Raw genomic sequence first — 19,478 nt, 5'->3', positions numbered from 1 at the left:
GCAACCAAGAAGCATTACCTCGAGTAAATATACAGGCATTAGAGATGTCTCTTTGTGTACTTAATTGTAACACTAGGCAAGTGACAAAAACATATATATACATTAAGTACCTTACACACTAGGCAAGTGTCCATTTTACTTGTATATTTTGCATTTATTATCCTCTTTGTAGGACGTTGGCAAACCAAGTACGATCCCAAGGAGTTCGTTTTGCCCTCGCATGTTACAATAAGCAAGGGTATTTTTACCAGATATTTGAAATTCTTGAGCGACATAGCTTCATCTTTCAGTTAAGTTTGTATTATACTTCTGTGATTCCTTTACAGTGTAATTGATGTAGTGTAAATTTTCATTTTCCAGGAAATATTGAGGCTATTCTAAGAACTCATTGCTCTTACATCTTTATACTTGCACTCGGCACTTCGAGCAGTAAGGGATCTTTTTCGTGCTAGCACCTACTGCGACGTGAGGATCAACTCCTTACTCTGCGACTAGGAAACAAACGTGGGCTACTATACAATACACAAAGAAAGTAAATGAACAAAGAAAAAAAAATTTAAAAATAATTATAAGTTAAAATATATAAGGACCCAGGCATCATCTCAAGTCACGGTCCGGAGTTCGCCGACAGCTCTCTGCTACCAGAATGGAGAGTATCGTGAATTTTAGCCGTGGTTTGCGACGATGGAAGTCTGGTAAAAGATGAATAACTCTAATGACTTATTTGTAATTAATTCTACTATGAACTATTTGTGTTGATAAGAAAAAAAGCATGTATATGTACTGTCAGAGACATCGAAACAGAAAAAATATTAATTTGATGAAGGATTTTTGTCTTACAGGCTGAGGAAGCTTTCTTCTCCTAGGCACCTGATCCCACCTCTGGAATTTCCCGGGTCCGTCTTTTATATGCCCTGTTAATAAATTTGTATTGTTCATAGATATTTTTTTGGTCCCTGTTCGTTATCTTCACATTTTGCATTACAACTTTCATCATTCTACTCTAAAGAATACCAAATGTATAATCATTGATCTCGAAGGAAAAAAATTTCTTATATTGTTGACGATGTTACTTTTGGGAAAAAAAAGTATTACACATATTTTTGTTAAATCGATAAGATATTAAAATGGTGATAACAATATAACTCAGTCTCAATAAATCCCATGTACTTTAGTTCAGTCTAATTGTTTTATCGCGTGCACTTGTAAATTGAAAAACAACTCTTTGGAACAGATGCTCTCCTCATAAAAATTCAAGCGACAAAGTATATATAAGAAACCACTTTTTAACATTTTTTTTAATATCACTGCTATCACTTACAAATCGACATGAAAGTAAGACGAGTACTTCTCTTTGCTGTTCCACCCATTTTGCTTGTTTCCCCTTCTGTAGCTAACAGCTGTAAGTCATATTCGGAAGGTAGCTGTGGAAGAAATGATTGCAGAACAGGTTAGTTTAATATTTTGACTCGTTGGCCGTCAGGTTTAATTATGACAAAATATGATTGAAGAAATTTGATTTTAATATATATATATATATATATATATATATATATATATATATATATATATATATATATATATATATATATATATATATATATATATATATATATATATATATATATATATACATTGTAGATATAGACCTAGCAATCATATCATGCTGGAAATCAGAGCAAAACATGATTTACCGATTGTGACAATTCCATACGCGTAGCTCTGAAATATTTTAACAATAAATACATGCTAAATTTCGAAGGGAAGGGGTTGTCGTTGAGATATAATTGGAAAAGTTAGTTTTTAATGCATTTATTAGATTTTTAACTATTATTTAGAAAAAAAAATGTGCTTGAGATCAAGATCTAGTGAATGAGTTTTATATTTTTTTAGTGCTAGATTCATTATATAAAGTCAAAATTAATTTAAACTTATTTTTGCCCGTACTTTACGTCTACAATTGAATTATATGTGGAAAATAAACCATCTCCATGGAATTCAGTTTGACATGAAATGTAATCCCGATACGTATACACAATTCAATATATTTTTAAAGAAGAGGTCAAGAACATATATAAATTATCGTTTTCTGAGAAAATCTGGATACCTTTTCTTTGTCAGATAAGAAAAAAAAAACGACTTATCCTTCATTTTTCGTTGAAATGAGAGTTAAAATTTTTAATCATTTTGATTACATGTACCTAAAAAAAATATGCCCCGATACACCCTTAATTTACTAAGTGGTGGTAAAAAACCATCATAACAGGAATTCATTTATCAAATTGAAATCTGTAGGCACCTTTCATTTACTAGATGTTGACCTTTAAGGAAAAATGCATAAATTTCTTCATATCAAGACAATGAATTCACCATAGATAAAAGCCTTGCTGCATAATTCTTTGAAAAAAGCTATCACAAATAATACAGAACTGTGATCAATTATCTTCATGCTGTACATATTTGATTTAAAAAAAAAAACAACAAAAAAAAAAACAACAAAAACAAATTAGACCTTTATGGAGACAAAGGACGAATATTCGTCGAGATTCGAAACACGAATAGAAGAAGGAGAAAGAGGGAGAGATTTTTATTTAACTTGCATCCTTATGTTTTCATCGAAGTCGGTATCGTACCACGATATATCTTCTTCACTTTGCTTAATTATAACTGGTTTTCCTCATCAAATGGAATTCTACATTCCATAAGCATTTCTCTGAATATTTGAATTGCTGTGTTACATGTATAATGTCAATTTTTCCCTCAGAGCAAGACAAAACCACTGTGTCTTTTTACTCATTCATCTAGAAGAACTTTGCACTCCCACCTGCAGGAAGGACATTTATCTATGATGTAGTAGTGACCAACAACGGACATGGATACAGCAAGAAAACAGGAACCTTCACTGCCCCGCGGTCCGGGGTGTATCTATTTTTCTGGACTCTTGTGGCTGCTGGGCAACATGTTGCGGGAACCAAGGGTGCCTTCGGGGAAATAGCGACTCATATACTGCACAATGATATAATAAAGGGGACTGTTCATGCTGATACTGAAAAACAGGGAGATGATGGAACATCCACAGGATTTGTTATATTGAACCTGGAAAAGGACGATGCCATCAAAATATCAAGTGCCTGGAACGGACAAGGTTCTGCTTATAGCAATGAACAGTTTGGCAGATGGTCATTCTCTGGTTTTAAAATAGCATAATTGTAGCACTAATGAATAAAATGTTCCCAAAAAGTTCAAAGAATAAAATGAATTTGAATTGCTGAGTTTTATGAGTAATGTCTGGAAAACGCATTACTGATTGCCGATTGAAGAAGATACAAGGCATTGTGTTTCCGAGTTCCATGCAAAAAGCAACAAAGGTAACATAAATATCACATCATATTGCTTTTAAAACAGAGAAGAGAGAAAACTTAGTCATCTACCTAATTCCTTCTGAGAAAAAGAACTGGAGAAAAATATAGACTTGAGAATAAATACATGTACAAACATAATTATGCGCATGCATTTAACACAGTCCGGTAATACAATAATAATGTTAGGTATACATATATTAACTATCCTTCACAACATTTTATATTCAAGTGAGTTTTATAACTTTATTATAATAATTATGTAATACTTGAGAAATTTATTTAAACAATAAAATGCTTTCTTTGGTTGTTAGTACGGCAATTAATGTCGCAGCTGTTGCAGAAAAAATACATAACCCGCGTAAGTGGGTTATCTGATTTTTTTTCTGCAATAGCTGCAACGTTAAATCCCGTACTAACAAAAAAAAAAGACATTTTATTGTTTATATTTATATCTTTATAAAAAAAAAACATTCAAAGTAAATTAAATATGTTAAATATATATTGTATTATAGATGTGTATGTCCTTGTATGCATAATTGATGGAACAGCCGTTGCTTAAGAAATCTATGATGGTGGCTTGCTTAGTGTTGTTTACTGACTGATTAACGGCAATGGTTTTTATAAGAAATAAAGAAAGTAATATTCAGTGAATGTAAATATCTGAGAATAAATTTCGTTGATTTGTGATCTAAAACGATATTGTAGTGTATATATAACCGTATAAAATTTTCGTAAGGGACTTATTTCGTGGATAAATGTTATCAATTGAAAAAAGTCTTTTCCACAAAGAATAATTCTGCTTTTAATTGTAATAACAATATGTCAAATTTGACCATGACAATGGTTTATTACTAACACATAACAATTTAAGCTTCAACTGGTTATGATGGTGTTCACACAATGAATAAGAAGGAAACGTAAACTGCTATAAATTAAAGTAAAACATACGAGCGTATTTATATGCAAAATTACAAAAATATTCATTGTACAAGATTTTGGAATTCCTATAAATAAAGTTAAAATATCAAATAATCAAAGAACGGATATAATTGTAAGATATACTTGTAAAATAGACTTGTGCGTGTACATGCATGTTTATGCCTGGATTGAAAGATATCCAGAAAAGTTGTCAGATTCTACATTGGCAGTTGGAAACCTTGCTTCATAGAAATCTGTTTGTCTAAGACAGATTTTGAAATCATGTATATTTAATAATTGTGCATTCATGATCTAACCACAAAGAAAACTGATGATTGCATCGTAAATTTTAGAAACCTTGCCATATTCTGTAGAAGGAAGCCTAGTTTTTAATGTGAATACTTATAATATATAACTTTTAAACTGCTTTGGACAAACAAATGTTCAATTGAAGGGTCACAAGGTAAAGGTTATGAGCAAATATAATATAACAGCGGTTATTTATCCGGGAATGCCAAAAAGTAACTGTGATACAAAACTTCCCTTCAAAGTCAATTAATAAAATAAGGTAACAGAGTAGAAATTCTTTCCCAGCTACACTAGCTCTTATGCAGAAGTGGGCAAATTTTAGAGTATGCAATTCAAAGTGGTTAAATTAATGACGAATCAAGGATTCTTCAGCATTGAAGTCAGAAAAAAGATCAAAGCTTTCTTTCTTGTTCTTTTTGGCATCTAATATATACCACATTCAAGTCAGATCACCACGGTATATCCATCCATCCACCTGTCACACAATCTTCTTCGGAAAACTCTTCTTACATTTTATGCTGCAGCCAAACATGATTGAAAGTTTCCTGTAGATGATACTTTTTATATTTATCCTAAGGGTCTGATGAAGGGTTGAAAAACTTTTTTTTTTTCTACAAAAGCCTGATTCTCACAACTCCTCTTACATTTAACGCAGTAGCCATATCATCTTTTGGGAATATGAAAGATGCTGTAATAAATTTTCAACGGGGAGGCTTATTGGACAGAAAGAGGACGTCTTTCTACAAAAATCTGGTTCCCAAAACTCCTTTTACACAATAGCCACATAATATTTGAAACATTAAAACAATCTTTTTACACAAAAACCCTCTTTTCAAAAACTCCTTCATAACAGATTTTAGATTCTTATGACAGTATCTATGTTTTTTTTAGTGGTACCTCTTGCATTGACTATTCGAAATGCATGTCACTAAACGATGAATATTTTTCTAAAAAAGAAGATGGGTGAACAGGGAGAGCCAAATGCCTATGGTGCGACAAATATGAAGGTGAAAAATTAAATCTGAATTATAACAAAATTTTCTTTGATATCTCATCTAAGATTGATTGATTGTTGTTTAACGTCCCTCTCGAGAAATTTTCACTCATATGGAGATGCCACGACTTGCTGGTGGTGAGCTGCAAATTTTTTACCTATACTTGGCACTCAGGGCCATTGAGCAGTGAGAAATCTTTTTTCATGCCAGCACCTGTACTGCGACATGGGACCTCGGTCTCATCCGAAGGACCAGTCTCCACATCCCGCAGTGGGATTCGAACCCGCGACGCATCCAACACTGAAGTAAACTTAATGTAAAATCTCACTTAAGCCCTCTGCTCAGGTGAACTAAAAAAACTTTTCACAAAGGAAACCATAGTGTATAAGCTACATGTACGTTCTAAATTGCAATGCATGAATAATGAATACAATTTTCAGATACATGTACTGCATGTCTCTTGTTTTAAAAGTAATTTTGTACCACAGCAGAAGTTATCATACATTTGTAATTGGGCAGAAAAAGGCAACTAAAAGTATTCATAACAAAAAAAAGGTATTTATTTAAAACATCACATTCTGTTACAGATATTGTAGTGATATTTCATATGATACACATCAGGTATAATGGGATTACAAGAAATGCTTATAATCATATTTTCACTATCATATTGTCACTTGGATTCATAAGCATGGAATCATGCTTAGATTCACAAACAAGTTACTTGAAATTTGTTGTACAATTTCTATTAATGAATTTATTCAGTAATCTAACCAAATATTGCAATATTTTTCCTCTAATTTGCCATTTGTATATTTGTGTTTGACAAAAACATCACAAACTCTTGAATTTCTGCAACAAATATAAATTCAAAAAAAAAAAATAGCAATATCTTAAATATCTATTAACAGAAAAGATCTAAATGCAAATTTCAAAATATATCTATGTATTTACATGTAATCTATATAAATTAAAGGAAAGTGGTATAGATGTAGCTGTGAAGCAAGCAGCTCACTTATTCAAAAGCTTTAAGTATGATTTTTTTAAAATATTGAAATCCTATAAGCAACTTGGTCTTGGGCTGATTTCACAATTGATAGATTTATAATGGTTAAAAATTTAATGATGTCTTTTCTTGTGGTCTGAAAATATGGTTTAACCATAACTGATTTCAATCCTTTGCTCTCATTCTGTGACATTACAATTTAAAAATGGTCTTCATTATAAATTTACCAACTGACAAAAAAAAAAATAATAATAATAAAATGGATGAGTAATTCTACTTTTATAACATTTATCTATAACCACTTAATCATGCAATGTGATATGATATGGGTATAAACTTCTCATTTCAAGCAAGCATTCAGTCTTACAAAACACAACCAACTAATGCTTACATGTACAATTAAAATATGTACATATACATCACTTCATGATGAATTATCATTTTAACAGATCTTGATTAAAATAACACACTCACAATACAGTTCTCTTTTACCAATACTAACATGGCATTCATAAATCTTTCAAATAAACAATTCAATGCATAAATATATTCATGATACTATACAATAAATCAATAAAAAAATACATAGCATAATGTTTTCATCAGCTTCAATGTCAAAGAATGTTTAATTCAATCACTGTTTGAATTGGCTTGAGAGTTTATAAAGTGAATTAAATGGATGTGTTTGACAATTCAAATTTATTCGTTTTTGAAGTTAGTATTGCACTTAATAAAAACAGAAACTTTGCAGAATAAATATTTTACTTTGACAGAGCTACCACAAATTTAAAGCAAATATATTACGAACATTAACAGGACTTTAAAATTTCTTTAAAATGTCTTTTTCATTACTTATACCCAGGATAGCCCTGGGCTGGTTTGGGGTAACCACCAAATCCTCCTGGCCCTCCTCCTCTGGAGTAGGGATTAGACTGACCCCCTGGGGTGGGTCCAGCACTGCTGGGTGGGGCACCTCCTGGCTGTGGCTGACCTGCATATCCTCCTTGATACATTCCCTGAACAAACAATTCAGTAATTCTTATTAAATAAATGAAGTTTTCACTTTCCTTATAGTATTACTATAGTCACATAAACTTACAACATTAAAACTTAAAAGGGATTGATAAGAATTTGTCAATTAAGAAAATGTGTTGCAATTAATAATGATGATAAGTTTTTTAATTTTACAATACCATCGTTATACATTAAGGAGAATGTGATTCTTGACTCCAGTAACAAGTGTAAATCTATTACAATATGAGAGCCATCTGACATGAATGCATACTTCTGGTACATTGTACAATAATACAGGAAACACTTTTAATTAAATTAATTAAAGAAGGGTATGGACTATCCATAGATAATGTAGAAACTCTATGTTACCTGTTGTTGATTCCACTGTGCTGCTGATGTCGGAGGCATTTGGCCTTGACCAGGCTGAGGCATGCCTTGTCCTCCATACTGTCCATAACCATAGTTACCAGCTCCTTGTTGTGGAGGGAATCCTGGCTGTCCTGGAGGTACCCCCTGTGATTGTGGTGGCCCATGAGACATGCCCTGCTGTTGGCCTTGGGGCATTCCTGGCTGCCCTTGAGGCATTCCTGGTTGGCCTTGAGGCATGCCTTGCCCTGACTGACCTGGTGCCATGCCCTGTGAGGGTTGGCCAGGAGACATTCCATGAGTCATGGGGCTGGGTTGTCTGTCAGGCTGAGAGGTAGCAGGGCTCTGAAAGGGTCTCTGCTGTGCACCAGATTGGGGTGGGGGAGTGGGTTGTTGGGATCCACCAGGGAAACCTGAGTAAACATGAATGCTCAATGAATATTTGAAATGTGCATTTCTATATAGAATTTTTTTTGGGGGGGGGGGGGGGCTTAAAAATGGAATTCATAGTTTTACTTCTTATTACTTCTACAGGTAAGATAACTATGTGTTTATGTAGACTGGAGCAAAGCAATAAACCAAACATATACAGTATCATATTTTTCAGTGAGTGTAAAAGAGGGTAAACATCTTATGTAAATTAAACAAACAAACTGCACCACTAACTTAATCATTTACTTTTTTATGCATGGATAGATTAGAATTACTATATTATGGTACATTTTTCGTTGTTCAAAATCAATTTTTAAATAATCTATTCCTAACCATTCTTATCTTGAATCTTTTGATACCCAATATATAACAATTTATACAAAAATTAGAAAATTCATGCAAATGAATAGAACAAGACTAACTTCCCCTAGATTAGAGCATTATACCTGGGGCCTGCTGGCCATAACCTGGTTGCTGTCCCTGGTAACCAGTGGGTTGCTGGCTAAAGTTTGGCTGACCAGGGTGTTGCTGTGGGGTAATGACCCGAGGCTGGCTCTGGACTGGCTGTGGGGAGACGAAAGCTGAGGGGTGGGAGACTGGCGTTGCAGGGGAGGGGGAGGGTTGGATATTGTGTTTCTGGTTTGTGGATGAGCCTATACTAGAAATACTGTCTGGGGTTCCAGATCTCTCTTGTCCTATATTGAGAATGTGTTATTCAGAATCAGAATTAGCAAGAAATAAAGTATTATAACAATTTTTAAATTATCAGTTTATGAATGAATGAGTAATGTTTACCCTAACCACACTTAATTGTCAAAATAATTAATACCTGAAAAAAAAAATCTTTTGCATTTAGAATGAAAATACTGAGACTGTTGAATTCTTACCACTCATTCCAAAAGAGGACATAACTTTACTGGGGTTGTTTTCCTCCACTGACTTTTGGCTGGAGTATGGATCAAACTCCTTACTGTGGGAGACATCTCGGGGCTGACTAGAGGTGGGATGCTCTACCCGACGATTGTTCTCTGACACAACCATCGGTTCATCTAAACAGAAGAAATCGTCCACTGACATAGTTATATGGCTTTGACAAAACTGAAGATGTACTACACCCATCTCTCTAAGTTCAGTTATTTATACATGGTATCAAAACCATGACAATTCCTTTTTCAAACCCATGCATAATACTAATAAATTTTCCTGAAACTGCATAAGGCTGTTTTATGCATGTTATAAAGGAAAAAAAAATCTTCCTTTTTTCCTAAACATCTTTATATGAAATGAATTTCTTTTAAAAGGTGTGCATTCATAACTTTAATGCCCAGTTATCTACCTTTAGCAGCAGGTGCCCTTTTGCTGTCCACAGAGCTGGTGATTTCCTGTTCCCCCACCTCTAGTTGATCCAGGAGCTGTGTGACTCTGTCTCGTATATGTCTAAGTTCCCTCCTTACAGTAGACAGCTGGGGGGCATTTCCTGCGGCTGTCAGACTATGTCCATTTACTGAAACAAAAAAATATTGCATAACCTTTTCATCATGTGTTTGTCCATCTTTTAATTCTTTTATATTTCATATAAATTTGACAACTCATTACATAACAAATTTTTCCTCAATAAAGGTAACTACAAAAATCTCTGATACTTACCAAATAAGGTTATTTTAAGAATTCTGCTGCACTGTATTGCAAAGGACAGATCAGAATCATCAAAAATGGTTACCAGATCTTGATCTGCAGACATCCACAAAAAAAACTGTTAATTTTGATATTAGACTAAATACATGTATCAGAATAAACTCTCAGACTGATTTTAAAAATTCAATATTTATAGGAGCATATAAAAAAAAACAATCTTGGAATTTAAACAACAGAGATTAAAAGTTTAATCATTATCATATCATATGCCAGCTGCAGGTGCACATAAATTTCAGTTACCGTACCTTTAGATTATGCATTTAAGTTTACTACAATTGTTAATCAATCAAATCCGGAACAAAATTCAGTTTGTAACAGTCAAAATAAATCCATTAATTTTACAGTTAAGTTACTCTACCTTCATCTTTATATTTGATTAAAATGTCATCATCATTGTTTAATTTTCCTCTAAAGACTCTCTGCATCATCAGCACTAACTCATCATAGGTAATGTCTTCATTGTGTATTGGGATCCTCCTGATGTCATCGCCTAGCTGGACTTTTATAATTAACTTCCCACTCAAGTCCATTCTGTTTTCTATCTGCATATGAGCACATAAGAAAAAATGTCACTGTTACAGTGTTAAAACAGAAAAGTACCTGCAGAATCTACAGATTTCTTAAGACATGTCATTTTAAAAGTAAGTATGACTTCTTCCATAAAGTAACACAGAAAAACATTATGTGTGAGTAGTATCTGCCATACTATGCAGGCAACATATATATGTGTCCTCTTACGAACTTCATTTGGGTTATCATGGTTTATAAAACAAGAGGCCCAATGGCCATAGACCACACTGCTCACCTTAGCACAGTGGCTAGGAAAAAGCATAAATCACTACAATATTGAAAAGTTGACAGGGGGAAGAAGGGGGGGGGGCTTAAATTTTATATATAAATATTCCTTTGTAAAACTTTGATCCCCCATTTAGGCCCATACCTACCCCCTTGGGTCATCATTTGAACAAACTTGATTCTACACTACCCAAGAATGCTTCCATATCAATATGACTAAACATGGATTTGCTATTCTTGAGAAGAACATTTTTCAAGTTTTTTCCTATATATTCCTTTGTAAAACTTTGTTCCCACATTCAGGCCCCTCCCTATCCCCAGGGGATCATAATTTGAACAAACTTGGATCTACACTACCTGAGAATGCTTCCATATCAATACTTCCATATCAATATGACTAAACATAGTTTGCTATTCTTGAGAAGATTTTTCAAGTTTTTTACTATATATATTCCAATTAAAAAAATTGATCCCCCATTGTGGCCCCACCCTATTCCCAGGGGTCATGATTTGAGTGTTGAATTGACACTATGTAAAGAAGGTTTCCTATAAGTTTCAACTTTTTGGGCCCAATAGTTCTTGAGAAGATTTTTAACACATGCCACCGAATTTTCAGTATTTCTGAATTATCTTCCCTTGAATGAGGGCGTGGCCCTTCATTTGAACAAACTTTATTTCCCTTCACCCAAGAATGCTTTGTGGCAAGTTTGGTTGAAATTGGCCTAGTGATTCTGGAGAAGAAGTCAAAAATGTGAAAAGTTTACAGACGGACAGACAGACAGCTAGACAGACAGATGGACAGACTGACTGCAGACAAAATGTGATCAGAAAAGCTTACATGTACTTGAGGTTTCAGCTCAGGTGAGCTAAAAATTTAACTTGTGACCATACAACTATTTGTCATCAACATGTTTATCTGATGATATTTCATCACATAGTGTAGAAATTAACAATACTTAGAAACTGAAATGCTCACTACCAAAACAAAGGAAGTGGGTTTTTTTCCTTCATATGTGTTAGGAGCAGCAATGTTCTCTGACCATGCTGATTGGGAGTTCAGACTGGATCAAGTTCCAATTAATTTATATTAGTCATGGGTGAGACTGAAAATCATCATTTTTAAAAATGGTGATTTCTATGTCATAAATTTGATTTTTAATAATAACAAAAATTCATCATTTTTTTTTAATAATGATGAAAAACAGTCATAACTATTTGGAGTTTATTTTATTAATATAGCACATGCTTCAAACTGCTGAGACGACTTTAGTCAATGGAGATGAAGGCTGGTCAACTTAAGGTTGATTTACTTAGTAAAGTTACAAGACCCTATAGCAATTTTTCACCAGATATTCACACATTAGTCTCAAATATTCATCAGCACTTGATCAGTGGTGCTTACCAGAATGATGAAAACCATTCTGTGTGGTTGAAAGAGTAATATTCTAACTAAACTTCTGACAGAAAAAGTTATCTATAGATCCTAATTTTGTACAAAGTTGTAATTTTAGTATTGAAAACATAATGGTGTAATTTAGTGACAAATCATAAAAATTATGCTAAAATCAAAATCTCGGCATGTCTATAAAAATCAAAAAATGATTTAGGATTCCTTAAACCAAGATAAAGTAAGTTTTTAAAAAGCATATTCCATTCTATGTATTTAAAAGTGTGGTTACTTGTTCAAGGTTTAGCTAAATATTCTTATTATTCAATATTCAGATTGAAGAATTTTCACAATATTGTATACTTGGTAGAAAGAGTCCCGACAATAACTGACGTTTCTCTCTTTGTATTTACTTTTCTTTATAATTCCTTAAAGAATAAGATTACGTAGCTAAATAAAGCCCATTCTTTATTCAGAAAGAAGCTTTAAATCATATATGATATCAAACAAACAAATTTCGTAATATTCTTTCGAGGAAATTCGAAGACGCCACTAATGTATGCAATGTACAGGCTTGGTTCGAGTAGAGATGCCATAAAAATTAAGCCGGTGGCTTAATAATTGAATCTGTGAAATATCAAAATCTACAATACAGTCCATATCTTTTTACTTGCTCACCTCTTTCTGACGATTTACGTCAAGGATTTGTCTGAGTCGATCTTCTGACAGTCAGATGTGGCGATTTGTCGCTTACATCATCCGGAAACTTGCAATGGCGAGGGCCGCTTAAAACACAACAAAACTCTCATTTATTTAAAAATAAATCAAGATCTGCTTTACCTTTCGTTATTAATTATAAGATTGTATTTTTTTATTTGGTAATTTTTTTTTTTCACTTATGATCGGTCAATTATTATGCCTATAATTATATTTAATGCATAATTATTTTTTATCCATCTCCGGGGGCGCGGATCTACATGTATTATTGCATGTTCCTCAAACTGAAAAAGGGGCGGAACCTGTACATAAACATCATTTATAGGCTTGCTTGGATTTTCATTTTAAGATAAGATTTTAATGTTCAAAAACACAGTAACTTCTATTATTTGTATATCGTTTACTTACTTTTGTCTTTTTTAAAACGGGGGGGGGGGGGGGGGGGGGCACCCCAATGTCTTTTCTTTCTGGTGTTTGATTTTGGTTTCGCCTTTTCATTATTTATCTTAATACTGCATATTATTCTTTAGTAGTTTTTTTTGTACTCAAATATTGATAGGATCGATTTTTTTTTCTCTACTTACTTACTGGACATGTTTAGCACCCCCCGGAGGAACATAAGCTATGACGAAAACAAAGTGTTTTACACTACAGTACACTATAATATGCCAAAAAATATCTAAAATTATCAATTTCCACCTATCCCCCCAATTTAAAGTACAGAAAATAATTTTTTACCTGAATTTTTTTTTCAATGTACAATTCCTTTCTACAATAAATGGCGTAGCAAAGAACGAAATCAATTGTGACGTCATCAACGTAAAACACATGGAATACTTACGTGTTTGTACATCTATATGCTGAACCAACGTGGACAGATAGATTGCCAGAAATCTATAAGAAAAATGCATGTTAGTGAATGACATCTCCAAAAGAGCATCACCAATCTCAACCAGAGGAAAGGGGCACACGGTCCGAAGTGATGCCACTAGCCGTGTCTGACAAAGACAGCAAAATGTCATGGATTGTTTGCGCCGTCGTTGTCGTGGTACAAATGCTCATTCCAAGTCTCCTGTTCGTTTTTGGTGTATTTTTCATTGTGTTCATACGGGAATATAATACCTCCAGAGCTAATGTAGGTTTGTATCACAGTTGACAATCTTAAGAAAATACTTCCTATATCATATATAACAGATAATGAAAGTTCTTAAGAGTCTACTGGGTATATTGATGGAAGTTAGTACATGTCTGTAAATTCATTTTTTAATTTTTTTTCTTACCGGAAGCATATTTGTAAAATTAAACTGTGACTTCAATTTCAGTTTATAAATTAAAATCACTACATTTGGACCCCCCCCCCCCCCCCCGTATGTCAATGTATATCATCTTTCGCAAGAAAGAACGATGTTCTCAATACTGAAAAAAATGCTTCAGTTACGTCATTATTCTAGTAACGTTGTTACGTTGTCAAAGAGGGAACGTCAAAATTCGCGCTAAAAATTATAAAGCTACTTTTTTGAAAATGGCAAAAGGGGACAAAGGTCTTTTATCTGACAATGACGATCAGGAATCAGAAAATATTGAAGTTACATGTATGACTCGAGAATTCAGAAAAGACAGCTGGCAGTCTTTTTTAATTTGTTTTGCTTTGCTGTTAAATAGAGCTTTTATTGTCGGAGTTCTTCATTCTTGGGGATTTTTTCTCGTCGCTTTCGTGAAAGACATAAAATCATCAACAGAAACTGCTGGTAAGATAATACTAGTATTTCTTATGTAAAAGTTTAAGACAAAAAAGTTTGTTTAAAATACCACTGTAAACTCATCGTGTTCAACCCTTTCACTGCCAAAGTAAATGTTGGAGTTGCCAAAAGAGTGCTATAAAATAGTAACGTCATAGGTACATGGTGCAAGGAGCATAGGTTAAACAATTATTCATGTTGAATAAAAGTATAGGAAATACATGACCATAATTCAGTTCAATGAAATCGGCCCAAAATCGGCCCCGTGGCACTACTTATAGTATACAGCGAATCATTCGGGGGGTGGGGGTGGGGGATTAAATTCTTTTCAGATAGACTTCAAGCTGGTAAGATGATGTTCCAATTTCATGAACTTGTCCATCTTGCAATTTGTTAAGAAAATACCTTCATCCTAATCTTCATATGAAAACACTTTCATACAATTCTATATTTTGATCGACACTTCACAGATCACAGTGCTTTGTTTATTTTCTTGAAATTGTTGAAATATGTGAATTAATTCAGATGTTTTAAAATTGCTACAGAAAACTTTGTAATCAAATCGACTCCCTGCACAATTCAGACCCCCCCCCCCCCACCAAATATTTCGCTGATATTGATTAAAAAAAATAATGAAGAGGTAATAATGCATCAGATTGGTTACTAATAAAACTTATTTTAAAAAAACATATAAATGTATAAATTCGAACAATAATTTTTGATTAATACGGGATTTGGAGGTGCATGTACATTGACTTGTACGTTAAACAAATGACGGCATATCAGAGCTGAAAAGTTCTACGCACATACTATATAGTACTACTAATGAAAACAATTTGCAATTGCCAGTGAGTATCTGGCTATAATTCACGTATATAGTAAAAGATTACTAAAAGCCCAATATTCTCGACATTTTCTTATACTGAGTGATTTTCTTGATGTTTGATTCTTTTACAGCATGGATTGGTTCCGTGGCCTATGGACTATCTATGACCTTTGGACCAGTAGCCAGTATCCTGGTGAACCGTTTTGGACACCGTGTTGTGATGATTGCGGGCGGACTTCTCTGCGCCGTTGCTGTCTTCCTCTCTTCATTCGTGACCCATTTAAACCAAATGTTTGGCTCCTTCTCGGTCTTGTATGGGATCGGAACTTGCATGTCCGTCAGTCCAACGATGACCATAGCCCCAAAGTTCTTTGACAAACACATGACACTAGCTGTGGGTCTTATGACTGCTGGAAGCAGTATCGGGACCTTAATCATGGCACCAGTTTCCCAGACCCTTATTGACGCCATTGGTTGGAGAAACACATTCCGCTGTTTCTCTGGCACTTGCCTTTTCAGTGCAATATGCTGTTGTCTGATTAGACCTTTGCCGTCATCTGAACAGGAGACACCATTGGAGTCCATCAAACAGTCCCCCGCCAGGAAACTTATGCAGGAGCTGAAACTCTGGAAGAACCGAGTCTTCGTCGTGTGGACTTGTGCTGTAACATGCGTTATGTTTGGCTACTATATCCCCTATGTTCATTTGGTAAATATTGAAAAAAAAGGTTATACATTGAAATTCTTTAAAATACTTTTATTAATCTTTTAAGACTTGATTAAATGTAAGGACGAAAAGATGCAGTTGGCTACAGCTGTAAAATTCATTAAGAATGAAACTGCAACAATGTAGGATGTACTTCGATCTAGCAAGCATTCCATACACAAGAAAAGTTAGCTCTTTCAAGATTAATTGCTCCAAGGACAAACAAAATTACATTTTTATGCATCAAAACAAACGTTCAATTACTTGTATTTTTTAAAACTTCAACGATATATGTAATATCCCAAGCACTTAAACTTGTCATTCAATTTGTACAGGTTTCGTACGCACAAGACATCGGTATTCCCCCAGAGAAAGGCTCAATGTTAATAATGGTATTGGGAATCACCACAGCCATTGGCCGTGTCATGTTTGGAAAAATAGTGGGTCTGGGCGTCCTGAACAGACTTCACATGCACCAGCTGTCGATGGTGGTCACCGGAACAGCTGTGATGATGCTCCCAATGATCCGCTCCTTTATCGGGATCATCTTTTACGTAGTTGTCGTTGGTTTAGTGGACGGATGTTACGTTGTCCTCCTACCTGTGCTGACGGTATCCCTGATGGCAGGAGAGAATTCAGTAACTGCCTGGGGGTTTCTGATTGGCACAAGTTCTGTAACCTTCACCCTTGGTCCACCAGTTGCTGGTATGTCAGCGAAATGTTGGTAGTGTAAACGTATAGTACTTACTATAAAATAAGTTAATTGAAAGACTTTTATTTCACGTCATGCTGCATAATGAAGAAAGCTTTTAAAATTCAAAAATATGTATGTTTCGAAGTTATCCTGTATCTTGGATAAAAATTTTGGTTTCTGCTCAGAAACAGAAGAGAATTTGAACGTATAATAATGAGTCTAATACTTCACTTTAAATGTACAACAGGTGCCCTATTTGACGCCTTAGGGTCCTATAATGTAGCCTTCCACTGCGCCGGAATTCCTGTTATCACTGGTGCAATAATCTTGTTCTTCATTCCTTGGGCACAGCGGACATCACGCTCAGAAAACGCCATGGTAGTGGTTAGTGACATGGAGTGCTCTGATCAAGAACAATACGACTTCGCAGACGACCTGATAGACGAAGCAAGACGTGTGCAAGAGAGACGATCCAAGTCCGTTGGAAAGGATGGCACTATCGATATAGATCAGATACAACTTCATTTTCCCGCCGGCGGGAAATCTCGCAGCAGACGATTTCGCGACCAAGGAACTTCTACCTTACCAGACAATATTCAGTATGTTCCACAAGATCTTAAGGAGGCCATTACCATGTTACAGGAGAATGCTCGCCTAATTTCTGAGATGCTGGCAAACGGTAATCCGCAATCAAAAGCTGAAGCAGCGCAGAATGAAAGATGGGGCGCCAAATCTCGTAGTGAAATGGTTCAGGTTGGTTGAATTTGTATTTCAATGAGTTTATTTTCCATTTCTGTTTTGACATATGATGTTTTCTATAAATTCTGAAAATACTTTTTTGTCACAAATTCAGCCCACAGTTATGGACATTCAGCCACAGAAAATGATCAGCATCATGTCAATTCCTGGTGGACTGACAATCAGCCACTGGGAGCCAAGAGCACCTAATGCCACAGATTCCATAAGTAACCCACCATCCATGTTCAGTTCTCAAAGTTTTCTACAGAATGCTCAGTCATTCCATTCCAGAAATCTGTCTGAATACATAGTTTCACCAGGTGCTCAAGGACATAGTCCAATACAACAAAATTCAGGGATTGCCACGTCTCCAAAAGAAATGGCTTTGGGAATGCAGGCACATAGTCCAATACAGCAGAGCACAGGGATCCCCACCTCTCCAAAAGATATAGCTATGGGACAGCAGGCAACAAGTCCATTACAACAGAACATTGGGATCATAACATCACCACAAGAAAGGGCTACTGGATCACAGACACATAGCCCAATGCAAAGGAACATTATTAAATTACCACAAGAAAGGAATGATACCCCTTGTATAAATATTCCAAGTATATCCCCTCAACAAAACACAAGAGCAGTGGCAGATCTGTTGGATAAATCTAACATTAGTAATGTTCCAGTGGATACATCCGAGATACATTCAGACCAAATGGATTCAGCAATGGCCTTTACCAAGAAAGTTTTGTCCCCAACATCTCCCCCACAGATCCTAAGCCAACAAGAACCCTCCACATCAGGTCCTTCCCCAAGAGCAACAATTAGGTCCCCTGTGTTATGTGCAATACCAGAAGTAACAATTGGACAGCCAATTAACCAACCAAAGGCAGAAGTCAGGACAGATAACCTTACAGCTGATGACACTGACAAATGGACTGATAATTCACCCAATGATCCTAAGCCATTTATGAAACAGAATTCTGGAGAAGAGATTTCAATACATTCTGATACACAGACTTCATCAGGGGCTGCCATTCAGTCTGACTCCAGCTTATCTGTTAAGGAGTCTGTTAGTGTGGCCTCAGCTGGGGAAATAGACGTGTTTACCCATTTGTTTGATGACCATGATGAACCTACTGTATAGTGTAGTGCTAAATCAAATATGCATGTGTACATGTAACACAAAAAATATGTATTCTACCAAATATGCTGTCATTCAGTCAATAAGAAAATGTGTTCTCTAGTTAAAATTTTAATGAACACATCAACAAATCCATATATAATATTGATACAAATATCACACAAACACTTTCAAGCATTTCTAAAACAAATAATACATGAGTGAAAAAATATCAAAGGCTACAAGTTAACTGCACCTGTCAAATAAAATCATAAATACAGTACAAAGTGTTTAAAATTATTTAAAAAACTATTATAAATATTAAATATCTAGAGTAGATAGTTAATACTATTGTGAACTTCAGCTTAAAAAAGACTATACACTAGTTGTGTAATGCCAAAAAGGTAAACTATCATGAGCAAAATATCATTTGATCATACACTAAATCAGTATGACAGACCGTTATCAAGGATAAATGTACAAAAAAATTCATTTTTTTAAATACATGCCGTTTGACTTCACCGGTTTAGAAAAATTTTCAAATTTTTCTGAAGATTTCTGTACAATATATACCAGGACTAATTTTGCTCACAGTAGCTTTAATATCAATTGGGTAAAAAAATAAATAATAAGAACATATGAAACAAGAGGCCCATGGG

The 19,478-nt window shown here is 34.6% G+C and overlaps 2 protein-coding genes and 1 long non-coding RNA gene across 4 annotated transcripts; 2 read left to right on the top strand and 1 right to left on the bottom strand.

Moving 5' to 3' along the window:
* Nucleotides 1–1,322: 1,322 nt before the first annotated feature.
* LOC133204089 (uncharacterized) lies at nucleotides 1,323–3,268 on the top strand. The gene is made up of 2 exons (XR_009723544.1): nucleotides 1,323–1,450; nucleotides 2,765–3,268. It is a non-coding gene; the product is annotated as an uncharacterized LOC133204089 (long non-coding RNA).
* Nucleotides 3,269–6,122: 2,854 nt separating this feature from the next.
* Nucleotides 6,123–13,060, bottom strand: LOC133203836 (protein TFG-like). The gene is made up of 8 exons (XM_061339626.1): nucleotides 12,958–13,060; nucleotides 10,456–10,639; nucleotides 10,050–10,133; nucleotides 9,739–9,906; nucleotides 9,290–9,451; nucleotides 8,849–9,097; nucleotides 7,974–8,383; nucleotides 6,123–7,606 (listed from the first exon to the last, which is right to left on the bottom strand). Exons 2-8 carry the CDS (start codon nucleotides 10,625–10,627, stop codon nucleotides 7,439–7,441), a joined length of 1,413 nt encoding a protein of 470 aa, XP_061195610.1. The 5' UTR covers nucleotides 10,628–10,639; nucleotides 12,958–13,060; the 3' UTR covers nucleotides 6,123–7,438.
* An 894-nt stretch (nucleotides 13,061–13,954) lies between these two features.
* Nucleotides 13,955–19,444, top strand: LOC133203949 (uncharacterized). Of its 2 annotated transcripts, none has more exons than XM_061339744.1 (5): nucleotides 13,955–14,135; nucleotides 15,693–16,270; nucleotides 16,603–16,972; nucleotides 17,209–17,714; nucleotides 17,815–19,444. In XM_061339744.1, exons 1-5 carry the CDS (start codon nucleotides 13,979–13,981, stop codon nucleotides 18,841–18,843), a joined length of 2,640 nt encoding a protein of 879 aa, XP_061195728.1. In that variant the 5' UTR covers nucleotides 13,955–13,978; the 3' UTR covers nucleotides 18,844–19,444. The 2 variants fall into 2 exon arrangements, with proteins under 2 accessions (XP_061195728.1, XP_061195727.1); XM_061339743.1 differs by lacking the exon at nucleotides 13,955–14,135 and adding an exon at nucleotides 14,505–14,744.
* The last annotated feature ends 34 nt before the right edge of the window (nucleotides 19,445–19,478 follow it).

Source organism: Saccostrea echinata, unplaced genomic scaffold, assembly GCF_033153115.1.
Source record: "Saccostrea echinata isolate AGI-Se365-2 ecotype Australia unplaced genomic scaffold, CSIRO_AGI_Sech_v1 ptg000052l, whole genome shotgun sequence".
In the NCBI taxonomy this organism is placed as follows: domain Eukaryota; kingdom Metazoa; phylum Mollusca; class Bivalvia; order Ostreida; family Ostreidae; genus Saccostrea; species Saccostrea echinata.
Note: the sequence above shows the minus strand (reverse complement) of the source record. Positions and strands in the feature narration are given on the sequence as shown.

Bases quoted from the DNA above. Each gene is read 5' to 3' on its own strand.
- LOC133203836 (XM_061339626.1), bottom strand. From the start codon at position 10,627: ATGGACTTGAGTGGGAAGTTAATTATAAAAGTCCAGCTAGGCGATGAC. The intron at 9,452-9,738 runs GTAGATAACTGG...TCTTCTGTTTAG, and splicing joins AAGGGCACCTGCTGCTAAAG to ATGAACCGATGGTTGTGTCA. The intron at 9,098-9,289 runs GTAAGAATTCAA...TTCTCAATATAG, and splicing joins GTCCTCTTTTGGAATGAGTG to GACAAGAGAGATCTGGAACC.
- LOC133203949 (XM_061339743.1), top strand. From the start codon at position 14,519: ATGGCAAAAGGGGACAAAGGTCTTTTATCTGACAATGACGATCAGGAA. The intron at 14,745-15,692 runs GTAAGATAATAC...ATTCTTTTACAG, and splicing joins ATCATCAACAGAAACTGCTG to CATGGATTGGTTCCGTGGCC. The intron at 16,973-17,208 runs GTATGTCAGCGA...AATGTACAACAG, and splicing joins CCTTGGTCCACCAGTTGCTG to GTGCCCTATTTGACGCCTTA.